Source organism: Gallus gallus, chromosome Z (genome assembly GCF_016699485.2).
Source record: "Gallus gallus isolate bGalGal1 chromosome Z, bGalGal1.mat.broiler.GRCg7b, whole genome shotgun sequence".
NCBI lineage: Eukaryota > Metazoa > Chordata > Aves > Galliformes > Phasianidae > Gallus > Gallus gallus.
The window spans coordinates 64,622,827-64,635,105 of record NC_052572.1 but is presented as its reverse complement, the minus strand read 5'-3'; the positions used below and the strand labels follow the sequence as shown (position 1 = coordinate 64,635,105).

Below are 12,279 nucleotides of genomic sequence, written 5' to 3'. Positions count from 1 at the left end.
AAGTATGGGTTAATACCGAAAGAGTGGAGATTTAGGTTAGATGTTAGGTGGAAATTCTTTACTCAGAGGGTGATGAGGCCCTGGCACAGCTGCCCAGAGGTGCTGTGGATGTCCTAACCCTGAAGGTGCCCAAGGCCAGGTTGGATGAGGCCCTGGCCAACCTCATCTGGTGGCGGGCAACCAGCTCACAGCAGGGGGGTTGGAAATGAATGGGCTTTAAAATCCCTTCCAACCCAAACCAGTCAATGATCCTCATGGGTCCCTTCCAACTTGGGATATTCTATGATTCTATGATTAGAATTAGATTTATGATTCCATCATGAAATGGAAAGACGTTTTATAGCCTATAGCAGAGATTAATTTCTAGCCACAAAACCTGACTTTCCTAGTTCCTCATGTAACACAGACAAGGTACAACTCCTGGTTGGATACGAGAAATGGCTTCTCCAAAAGAGTGGTGAGGCACTGGAACAGGCTGCCCAGGCAAGTAGTGCAATCACCGTCCCTGGAGGTGTTCAAGAAACATGGAGATGTGGTGCTTTCAAACATGGTCAAATGGGAAACACTGGTAGTAAGTAGATAGCTGGACTAGGTGATCTTAGAGGTCTTTTCCAACCTTAATCATTCTATGATTCATTTTATGATTCATTCTATGATTTTGTGTTTGCGTATCCCTAAGTCTTGGGTCAACAAGCTGAATGCTGGCTTTTCAATTTAAATTCCAATTTGTGAATCACAGAATCATAGAATGGCCTGGGTTGGAAGGGACCTCAAGGATCATCGACTTCCAACCCCTCCGTCACAGGCAGGATTGCCAACCACAACATCAAGTACTAGATCAGATTGCCCAAGGCCCTATCCAACCTGGCCTTAAACACCTTCAGGGATGGGACATCCACAACCTCTTTGGGCAACCTGTTGCAGCGTCTCACCACTCTCTCAGTAAAAAACTTCCCTGACATCCAACCTAAATCTCCCTTCCTTTAATTTAAAATCATCCCCCCCTTGTCCTATCACTATCTACCTGTGTTAAAAGTTGTTTTCCTTCATGTTTATAATCTCCCTTTAAATATTACAAAGTTGCAATGGGGTCTCCCCACAGTCTTCTCTTTTCCAAGCTGAACAAGCCCAATTCCTTCTGGCTACATTCACAGGAGAGGTGCTCTAGCCCTTGGATTGTCTTTCTAGCCCTTCTCTGGACCCTCTCCAAAATCTCCACATCTTTTCCATGTTGGGTGTTCCAGATCTGGACGACAGTACACCAGATGGGGCCTCACAAGGGCAAAGTAGTGGGGGACAATCACCTCTTGGACCCTGCTGGCCACCCCTCTTCTGATGGAACCCAGGATACTATCGGCCTTTCAGGCTGCAAGCTCACACTGCTGGCTCATGTAAAATTTTTCGTCAACCAGGACTCTTAAGTCCTTGGCTTTGTTGAACTTCATGAAGTTCACAAGGGCCCACCTTATGAGTTTATCAAGGTCCCTCTGTATGGCATTCCTTCCTTCCACTGTATCAACTATACTGCTCAGCTTGGTGTCAGTAGCAAACTTGCTAAGGGTGCACTCAATCCCATCATCTATGTCATTGATAATGATATTAAAAAGCACTGGACTCAAGATGGACCCTTGGGGGACACTGCTTATTACTGGACAAAGTGCCGTTGACCACAGTCCTCTGGCTGGGACCTTCCAACCAATTCATTATCCACCCAATAGCCTACCCTTCAAATCCATATATCTCCAGTTTAGAGATAAGCATGTGGTGAGGGCCACGTCAAAGGCCTTGCAGAAGTCTGGGTAGTTGCCTTCATTGGTTGCCTTTCCTGTGTCCACTCATGCCACCACTCCACCATAGAAGGCCCCCAGATTGGTCAGGCACAACTTTCCCTTGGTGAAGCCATGAATCCTTGCTGTTTTTGAAACAAAGAAGCAGGCTTGAAGAGCAAAACAATGTCTTTCCTTCCCATGACATTTTAACAGTGACTTGGACTACTAGCATTTCCACACTGTCAATGCTACTTTCTTTGTCAGCATTAACCTTGATCTCCTCCTGTCACTTCATTTTCTGTATTGGACTGACACTGCTTCATTGTTCTCTTTCATGCTACTCCCCACCAGCTCCCTCAGTCTGCTCCCCAGTGTACTGGTCTGTTTTCCTCTCACTGCCTAGCACAACCCCAGGGTCTCTGCTGCTGAATTCTATTTCTTCAGCAACCACCTGTTTTTTCCAGTGCACCCACTATCCACAGCTGCCATGCTCTGCCACTCCTAACATTGTCTTCTCCATGACTCTCTCTCCACCAGCACCTCCCACTAGTTTCTTCCCCTGCTTCTCCCTGTTATGCTCCTCATGCTGTCTTCTCCAATTCCCCAGCCATTTTCATCCCTCGCTTAATGCTGGCTTCTGGCTTCCTCTGCACTTCATCTGCTGTGCACTCATTATAATCAGTCTGCCAAACAGGCAGAATTCCTCTACTACCCACTTTCTTCTGCCTCCTGCCTAAGTACTGCTATATTTTTTTCAATTTAATTGAGTCCCTTGATTCCGGCTTCTCTCTCTCTCTCTCTTCCCCCTTCTCTCTCTCCTTTTTTTCTTTTTTCTTTCTTTCTTTCTTTCTTTTTTTTTCTGTAACTATAAGACAGTTTCTGCAATTTTCTTTCTTTGGTAGTCCTATCACTTTTTTTCCCATGCTGTTTCTGACCAAGGAACTCCCCAGTGACTTCTCCAGATACACCATATTACTTCTTTCAAAAGTTCCTTTAAAATCTCCTTTCACTATCACTCTCCCAGAATCTCATCAACAAATAAGTTAGTCGTGCCTTTCAGGATAGGCAGTACATAAACCTTTTCTATAGCACTGAGCACAAAGAGGCTCAGGCATTAGACTACTACGTTTATGTCCTCACCTGCTTAATAGCGAAGTGATTTGCAGATACCTGCCTTCTGCTGTGATCTGCTGCTGAAAGGAATAGTCACTGTTACCTTTCAATACAGCAGCAAATATCCTTGTCCCGGAGCTTTCAATTCACATGAATCAGTGTGTACAGAGATACAGAACTGCTGGAAAGCATTTATTTGTGTTGTAACTAGATGTTTCTGCTGCACACGGAACATCAATGCTTTTTTTCTTAGAATGATTGCAAATGTTCTTTCTTGGAAGGATGTACAAGAGGCGTCAGAGGCACCACTCATGCTCTGCATAGAGCCACTGTGTAATTACTATTATGTTTAAACTGCTGACCTCAAATACTCAAGTTGCTAACACGATAAGTAGCCTTGACAAATGAATTAAAAGCACTTGGTATACAGAGTGATTTAAAATTGGTTAGCTAGGGCAATTCACCCCTAAAAACATCTCGGTAAAAAAAAGCTAATTTTCTCAAATGACATCAATCAGTGGATTCAACAAGCACAACATTCGTCACAGTCATTCAAAAGGTAAATAGCCATATGAGAATGTATCTGAGAGTTGCTCCAAAAGTAAAGCCTCTGACATCATGATATTGGCCAACCATGTCAGAGGCGGATGCTGGTGGTATGGCAGCATGGGCTGAACCTTCCCACCAGTATCCCATTACATGTCATTGCTGTGTGACAGATGGCAGCACGGGAGCAGTCTGACAGAATGGTATCTGACATGGAAGTGTGCATGAAGCAAAAATGTGTCACTGAATTCCTCTATGCAGAAAAAAAATGGCACCCATTGATATTCATCGATACTTGCTGAATGTTTATGGAGACGAAGCAGTGGGTGTGAGCACAGTGAGGCAACGGGTGGTGTGTTTCAGCAATGGCAACAGCGGGTCATCTCTGCTGGTACAGATTGTTACAAGTCTGGCTTGCAGGCTCTTGTTCATTGCTGGTGAAAATGCAGAGCTCACGGTGGTGACTCTGGTGAAAAATAGCGTTTTGTAGCTGAAATGTGCTCTATTAAACTCTTCGTGTCTGTTGTAGTTTCAATGGAAATAAACAGGAGGCAGTACTTTCAGAGCAAACTACATAGTCATTTTCAAGCTATTCACAATTTATTGTGTTGGTGATGTATAACATAACGTTTTCAAAAACATTCCTACTTCACAGGATAGCTAATTTGTAGATGAATGTTCTAAGCCCCTTTTAAAAGGACAAATCCTGTGCTGTGCCTTAAAGAGTAAACCAGGATGTCAGTAGAACTCCTGAGTATAATTATGAAGATACTGGCTCAGTTCTGCCTTTCAAAGTGTACTGAGAGATATACAAGTGCATTCTTAGTGAAATGTAATTTCTTCCCCTTAAGATACTGCAGTCGTCGTTCAACAGCTTTACAGAATTATTTTGTATGTGGTACATTACCTTGACATGTAAAGGTAAATAATGATTTACTATCACAACCTAGTGACAAATGAAGAGAAAGCATTCTAAATGTGTAAAAACATACAGCAAGACCAGACAAAACCAGGCATAAAAATGACAGCAGAACAACACTTTTCCATTGCTTTAAGCAATATTTATTACCATTACATTATTTTTCCCAGTGTTTTTTCAGAATAGAGGCTTACTTTTTACATACATTCTGAACAGATTTTCCTGACACCTGTCAAACATTAGAGTGACAACTCACTGACTCGCCCTCACAAGCTTTTGGTCCCAGAACAACATCAGCACTCGCACCATCATATACACCGGTATGTATTTTGCTATTTATGCTAGCGTTTAACAACCAGCAACGAATTACCTCCCAAGGAAAATCTCAAGGTAATACATGCTAAACTAACTTAACCAACCTCAGCTGATGTAACTTTCCAGATAGCCACCAGTTTTACAGGAAGTTCCTTAGGGTGCATAGAACTGCCACACTCAGGGATATGGTTTTACAAATTATCCTATGGAATGAAAATACACAGAAGAAGAGTTATTTAAGGAAGTCGTAATGAAAATAAGGTAAAGCAGTGTGCTTGTCTGTATGTCCTTTTCTTCAGAACCCCATGATACCGATTACATCAATAGATTCCCTTACCTCCATGTCTACATAAACAGCTTGATCATATTCCTACATACAAATGCAGTATTGCTTTTTTTAAAAAAATACTTCTTTATTGCTGGTAATGAAGTTTTAAAAACACATATTTACTTGCATGCTTTTAGATGTATCGAATATTACACGTGGGTATATGGTAAATATTTAAAATGGTAAAACCTAGGTTGTGTTTTATAAGAACAACCAAGTGATGAAGAACTTATCTCTGAGATAACTATGCCATGATCTGCATGATAAAGTAGAGAAGTTCACAGCAAACTGATGGCTGCACAGTCAGTGTTTCCTTCAGTGAGCAGGAACATTAGATGCCTCGTAATTCCTGTGGATTGCTATGCAGTGACACACCAGCATTCTCAGTGTAAGAAAAATGCCTGCTTGTCTAGAAGAAAATGCAGTGAAATGAAATCCTCTTTCTTCATTTTGTAGTTGAAATAGCTGTCATTTTCAAATGTATGTTGAAGCTGCTATGGTAGAATGGACATAACTATTTCTGATTTATGCAAAAGGCACATTAATATACAACTGACTCAAACCGGGGCAAAACTTGAAACCTCATTTTGGCAAATACAGGTTTGTACTACAGCTTTTGGTCACAATGCAGATGTGTTTCTTTTGGAAAAAACTATTTATTTATGAGAATACTGAAAACTCTTTTGAACTGCACCCTACATCTTTCCCTTAATTTTTTTTTGCCTCGACATTTGCTTCTACCAAGAAATGCAGCATCTCATGATGTTTCACACACTGGGTTGATACTGGCTTGGATAGCACAGGGCTGAGTGATGCTGAACCAAAGACGCAGAGTAAGATCCAAGTAAGAACCCAGTCATTAATATGCCTGGATATGGATTATGTCATACATGCAAGTCACCCACATGATGTTTCTTCAATCCCTGTCCAAAAGCTGGTCTTCCCTGTGCACCACTTATTGTGCTCAGACTGCACGGTCTGAAGTCACGGGGGAAGACAGCCGGTATCAGCAGAACTTCTGTATGCTGGCTTCTCCTTACACAAAGTTGTGTGTTCAGAGAGCACACTTCACGTGGGGCCGCGTGTTTATCAGCCGCGCTCAGAACCATCATCGCTGCAAGAGATCACACGGAGCATTTCACAACTCCCATGTAAGGCACATCGTTTACTGCAACTTTCAGGTGCTGTTCAGATGGACAGCAAGAGGTCCAAAGTCCTTTCTGTAAGCCCTCTTCAAAGCAAAAGAGGCAGAAATGCATTTTAAATAAAAGAGATTTAAAGGTGAAGGAGCTACAAAAGCTTAAGTAACACTGTAAATTACCGGGGTCCTTAAGCGAGCAGCAATTTCCACGCCACACCTACGTTGTCTGTAGAACAACAGCGCCTTTTCCACACCTTATCCTTTAGGAGGGGGTCTGCCCGCTCCCGGCCCCCCGCCCGGCTGTGGCACAGCGCCGAGCCCCGCACAGCTCCCGCGGAGCGCAGCCCCCCGAGCCGCGGCAGCACTTACCGGGCGGGCTCAGCATCTCCTCCCGGCAGCGGGAGGCTGCCTGCGGCGCTCCTCGCCTTTAAGAAAAGAGAAAAGCGGGTTAAAAGTGGAGGGTTTCTGCGCTTTCATTCGCCGCGCACCTCGCGGAACCGAGTTACCGACCCCGCGCGCTGCGACCCGGGCCTTTCGAAGGTTTTTCTCAGAGAGAATCAGAAAAGCTGGGCGCCAACAGCGAACGAACCGCCCACCCGTCCCGTCCCGTCCCGTCCCCGTCCCGAGCGCTCGCTGCCGCCCCCCGCTGCCCGCCGCCCCCGCGCCGAACCCTGAGGGCGGGCGGGAGGGGGGCGGCCCCGCGAGGCGCGGAGGGAGGGACCGTGCGTTGCGGCGGCGACTTTGCTCTTTAAATCGCCGGGCTGTAAAGCGGCTTTGCGGCTGATCTCCGCCACGTGACGCCGCTCGGGGGGCAGCAGTCGCCGCCGCCCGCTCGCTCCGGCCGGGCCCCAACTTCGGGGAGGCGGCGCGCACTGAGGCGGGCGGAGCGCGGGGCGGGGGCCGGGGGCCGGGGCCGCCCGGCGCAGCCGGTGCCGGCGCGCTGGGCGCCCGCGGAGGGTGTCCGATGCCGGGCGGGCTGTGAGCGGCGAGGCGCTGCCGGGCACCATGCAGAAGAGCGTGCGGTACAACGAGGGGCACGCCCTATACCTGGCGCTGCTGGCCCGCAAGGAGGGCACCAAGCGCGGCTACCTGAGCAAGAGGACGGCCGAGGCCAACCGCTGGCACGAGAAGTGGTTCGCCCTCTATCAGAACGTCCTCTTCTACTTCGAGAGCGAGCAGAGCGCCCGGCCCGCCGGCATCTACATGCTGGAGGGCTGCAGCTGCGAGCGGGCGCCGGCCCCCAAGGGCGCGGCCGCCGGCAGCGCGAAGGACGCGGCGCTGGACAAGCAGGTAACCGGCGGCGGGATAGGGGCGGGCGGGGAGGTTGCGTAACCCGCGAGGGGAGGGAAGGGCACGGCGCGGAGCGGCTCGCCTCCTCGCGCCTCACCTGCCTTCTTATCTCCGTTGCGTTCTCTCGTTGAAATCCGCGGGAGCCGCACCTGGCGCGCCCCGGTCGCGCCGTGCCGCGCGGAGCCCAACAGGTGTCAGACGGGCCGCCGAGCCGCGGCGGCCCCGGGCCCGCGGCGGGCGCTTCCCGTCGGCTGTCTCCGGGTCGGCTTCCGCCGTGTCCCGTCCGCTCTGTGGCCGTGCCGGCGGCGCGCAGCCCGCGCTGTCCTGAGCGCTCGCCTCCTCCCGGACGAGAGCTGCGTACTTCAGCGGCTCGCGGTGACACGCAGTGCACGTTGTGCGCTGAGGTGATTTAGCCGCGCTGCGTCCGCCGGTCACACTATGCTGCCAGGTGCGCTTCCGTAAGCACTGATGGCCCAAATCCTGTGGATCCCCCGGGTCAGTCTGAACTGCCTGCTGCCCTGTCTGCTTTACGTACGCTTGGTTACTCGTAGCGTCGTGAAACTGTGGCTTGCCTGTGTGAAAACGACGCCTTCCCGCGTCTGTTCGTGCGGAGCCCCAAGTTGTGCTTTGGCCGCGATGGATGTCGGAGCTGTGTGTGGTTACGTTTAGCAGTGCGGAGGCAGACTCGTTTCTGGGCAGCATGCTGCGTTTTGCTTTCTGTCGAACATCAGTTATGTTTATATTTTTATAAATGCTGCCTTAAAAAACGTGGTAGACTAAGGGATCGCTGCTGCAGAGACAGAAGAACACCGTTCAGTTTTTTTTCCTTGAGATCTTAGCCTGAATTTGCAGGGCAGACCATCAGAAAACACCTTTCTCCCGTTCATCTTTCACTTGACTTTCACAGAATAAAGCTCCCGAGCGTTGCAGTTCTTCCAGACATTAATACTTTAAAGCACACCCTTGGCTGCGTGCTGGTGTAGACACCAGTGTCTGCTCAGCTGTGCTCCCACAGTGACCAAAACTAATCGAGAACAACAGGAATGAAGGAGTATTTGCAAATATTCTGCTTCTTTTTATTTAAAAACTATGCTTGTCTTCTTCCAGGCGTAAAGTGATAAGATGTGAGCCTTCCATTTGGTAACAGAGGAAGACAAATTTATTTTAATCAGATGCTAATGAAGACTCTGCGTTGCACGTTTTTAACTGCTGGCAGTGTAAGAATAGTGCCTGGATTTAATTTGCTTTGATTTAACCTCACAAATGTAATAATGGCATGTGGGGGGGGTGGAAAAAAAAAAAGGAAGCTGGACCTTATCTTTTCACAAATCAGATCAGCCTTTGCCAAGGGACAGAAGGAAAGGAAGCCCTCAGGGTTTTAATTGCTGGGATAGTTCAGACACCAGAGCGATTTGTGCAGAGGAATTGCAAGGAAAGGGGAGTAAAAACAATTAATTACACGAGAGTTTCATCAGCATCCTTCGAATTAACATTTGGAGCTACAATGCGTTTTCTTTAAGTTATGCAGCCAAAGATGGTGGAAAGTGTGTGCAGAAAGGTACATATTTTTTTTTTCCTTAGCTTTCCCATCCTTTTCTTTTTAGTTTGACATGCTTTAGTCTTGTACTGCTTGGCAAATCGTGTGTCAGATCAGAACTCTGCTGAGAGGTGTTTGGAGTTGAGTGGGGAGAGTGCTGGCACTGTGCTTTGGTATCCAGGAGCTTGTATTTTAGGCAACAGAAGCATTTAGCTTGGATATCTGGCTCCCAGCAGGCACAGCAGCTTAATTATTTCACATTGAGCCATGCTGGTGCTGTTGGCTCTTCCAACCGCCCGTCATGAGGGAACATAAAGTATTACAGGAACGGTCATGCTGTTTTGCAAAAGATGCCAATTATATTTTTTTGGGTAACTGAAAATAAACAGAGCTTTAAGAGTTACAAAGACAACAGGAGGCTTTTTTTTTTTCCTCTTTTGCTTAAATATATTAGTATACTTCTTGCTTCAGAGTCCTTCAGGATGCTTGTTCTGAAAGTACAGTGCGTTTCTCAATATTAAGAAGTTGCACAGTGCATGAATCAGTTGATATTCTGTGAGTATGGCACTGAACCAAATGTGCTGTAGATGCTCGTGATTTTCAGGGAAAGCTTTGATTTAAAAATAGTGTTCTGATCTCCCTCAAATTTCAGGAGCGATTTCGTAAATGCTAAGCAGTTGTTGCTATCCACTCTGATTTTACTTCAAAATTATCTCAGGAAAGAAAACAGATTGAAATTGAGAGAACAGTGTGGAAGGAGTGTTGCTTCCAAGCAGCAAATCATGACACGGAAATACTACATTTGAAGTGCTTAAATTCTGGTGTTAGTTAAAATGCTTCTCCCCGCAGGAACCACTGAGAGCAAACAAGTGCAGGTCCCAACAGCTACTCCACTGTCAGTGACGGAGATGATGAGAATGAAGTTTCAGCTTTTCTTTCAGAGATTCTGGACAGAGATTGGTTTTGTGTCAGTGAGTGGCTTGCCTCTTTCAGAAGCTAAATAAAATCCTTAAAAAGTAAGCTTTTCCCAGTATTTCATAGGAGACCAATGCTTATTATCTAGCAAGTTCACTTGCTGTTGGAAATGTGTGTACTGAAACACAAATATTTTTGCCTTCACTAGGAGGGTAACTGTTCATTAGTTTTGTAGCTCTAGCCTGAATACATCAAAATATTCTGATCTGGTAATTAATAACTGTCCGATTGTGCTCAAGTTCGTGAATTTCTATGATTTGAGCCGCGGCTATTGTTTGTATCTTGCCTAATCTTCCTCCCACTTAGCAAAATTAAATGCAGCATTAAGTCCGTGTCCCCACAGATTAACAGAATCCAATTATTTGAATTTTTGCTGCTCACTGTAGCTGCGTATTTATTTTATAAAGGACATTGTGATTTTTTTCGGTGTTTGAAACCTCGCTGTTTTCTATATGTTCCTCGAATTAATGAAGGCATACACCAGTAGCACCCTGTGCTGCACCTCTCTGCTAATTCCGTGTACATAAAATCTGCCTACAACGCTTAAAGGTCACTTTATCTGAAGATAGAATAACTTAAAAAGTTCATCTCTTAACCTTTAATAGGCCAAGAAAACCCTTCTGTCCCTCAGCGTCCTGTGTCTGCTACATTACTCCTCAGGCATGTCTAATCTTTGACAAGACAGGTTGCCAGGTTCAGCTGTAGTACTGTCCATGAATCATGCTGCTTGTGTGCAGGCACATGGCTTCTTTGGAAGTTCCAGTGGGAAGGTCCAGCCTGGATGCCCAGGTGTTAGACATTTCCTAAAGAATTTCAAAGCAAATCGACGAATTTGTTTTCTCAGTGTCTGGGTAGTTCAGATGGCAGTGGTTCTGTAACAGATAACACAGTGTGTTATCTGTGGTGTTGCTTTGAATAAAAACATTCTTGCAATGTAAAGGTTGTTTCTTTTGTTTTGTTTGTTTTCTCTTGGGTTGGTTGTGGGTTGCTGGTTTTTATTATTATTATTATTTTTGTGTGGACTACCTTCAAAAAAGTGGCCAGTGGGAAAGTTTTAAGATGTGGAAATGCTAATTGTGATAGTGTTAATAAGATCTTCTCATAAAACATTCTCTGAATGGCTCTTGCAGAAGACAGTTTTGATCTAACTGGCTCTTAATTACTTTCCAGATAAACTCTATTTCTCCCCTTGTCACTTCTGGACCATCGTAAGACAGCATGGTTTCTGGACATAAGTGCAAAAATCACTTTCAGGTGCAGTTAAACAGTAACTAAGAAATGAGTTGCTGACATGGCCTCCTGCTTAAGGTGTGCTGCATTGGAGTGGTTACCTCTGGCCATTCATGGAGAGTTGTGAATTGCATTTACAGCATACTTTTTGACCTAGGGCAACAGACAGTAAATAAATAGAAAAGTTTCGTTCTTCTGATCTCCAAATTAATTGAACTTTGCTACCTGATAAAAGTTTAGGATTTCAGCTTGCTTGGTAATGAGTATATTTTGAGAATAAAAAGAACAGAAAATAAGTGCCGTGGCTGTACTTTCTGTGGCATATTGCCAAAGTGTAGGCCAAAATTTTTAAGCATTTAATTCTAACCCTTGGAATGATATGTTTCTGATGCAGCATTTAAAAAAAAAAAAAAAAAAAAAAAGCAGCTTGTAACTGTGCAAATGCAGGGAGTATCTCTGAGAAATGTGTTGCAGGTAGAATGAGGTTGTTTTTGACGTGCTGCCTTCTTTAAAAGTTAGCTAAATCTACACAGACATAACTTGTAGAATACAGATGTCCTTCAGTAGTTTAGTATTAACTTCTGGCTACCTTAACCTATGTCAGGTGACTTTGGTCCAGAAGGTGACAATGGTCTGTTGTTTTGTTTTCTGTCTATGACTGTTAGTTACACTCAGAGCAGAAAGACAGCATTAAGAGCATTGGAAGCGTGGCAGAAATGCCAAAATCAGTGGGTACAAAGTATTATTGGAGAGAAATCACAGCATGACATCCTTAACGACTCTCTGTGAGATACTGTATCATTCTGAAGTACTGCAGGATGTTATAACAGAAAAGCATGCTCCTTAGTTGAAGTATTGGCAAAAGTATGATCCCAAGTGGCAAGCATCATTTGGCAAAGTCTTGTTAAGGGAGATGCTGGGAATTCCTTGTAGCCAACAGGTGAGAGATATCAACAAGTGGAAGACTGGAAGCACATAAAATTAGAACTTCATCCCGGAGCATCATGATCGTAAAGTGTTGTGTAGATGCTTACAGTGTCAGAATTTGTTCTACCTTTGCAGGCTTCAGCACCACAGAAAGGCCATACAAAATGACTGAAGCTGATGCAGGTACGG

At 45.4% G+C, this 12,279-nt stretch overlaps 1 protein-coding gene and 1 long non-coding RNA gene across 7 annotated transcripts in view; one reads left to right on the top strand and one right to left on the bottom strand.

The window, feature by feature from the left end:
* Positions 1-4,467: 4,467 nt before the first annotated feature.
* LOC107052408 lies at positions 4,468-6,750 on the bottom strand. The gene is made up of 3 exons (XR_003072304.3): positions 6,642-6,750; positions 6,501-6,556; positions 4,468-6,104 (listed from the first exon to the last, which is right to left on the bottom strand). It is a non-coding gene; the product is annotated as an uncharacterized LOC107052408 (long non-coding RNA).
* A 290-nt stretch (positions 6,751-7,040) lies between these two features.
* Positions 7,041-12,279, top strand: part of RASGRF2 (Ras protein specific guanine nucleotide releasing factor 2) — a 127,177-nt gene continuing 121,938 nt past the window's right edge. For all 6 annotated transcript variants that reach the window (XR_005843209.2, XM_003643077.6, XM_004949460.5 and 3 more), the window contains exon 1: positions 7,041-7,421. Coding sequence is in view for 5 of the 6 variants with exons in the window: in XM_003643077.6 (XP_003643125.1) it covers positions 7,137-7,421 (285 nt within the window). In the remaining variant the exon portion in view is untranslated. The remainder of the gene's footprint in view (positions 7,422-12,279) is intronic.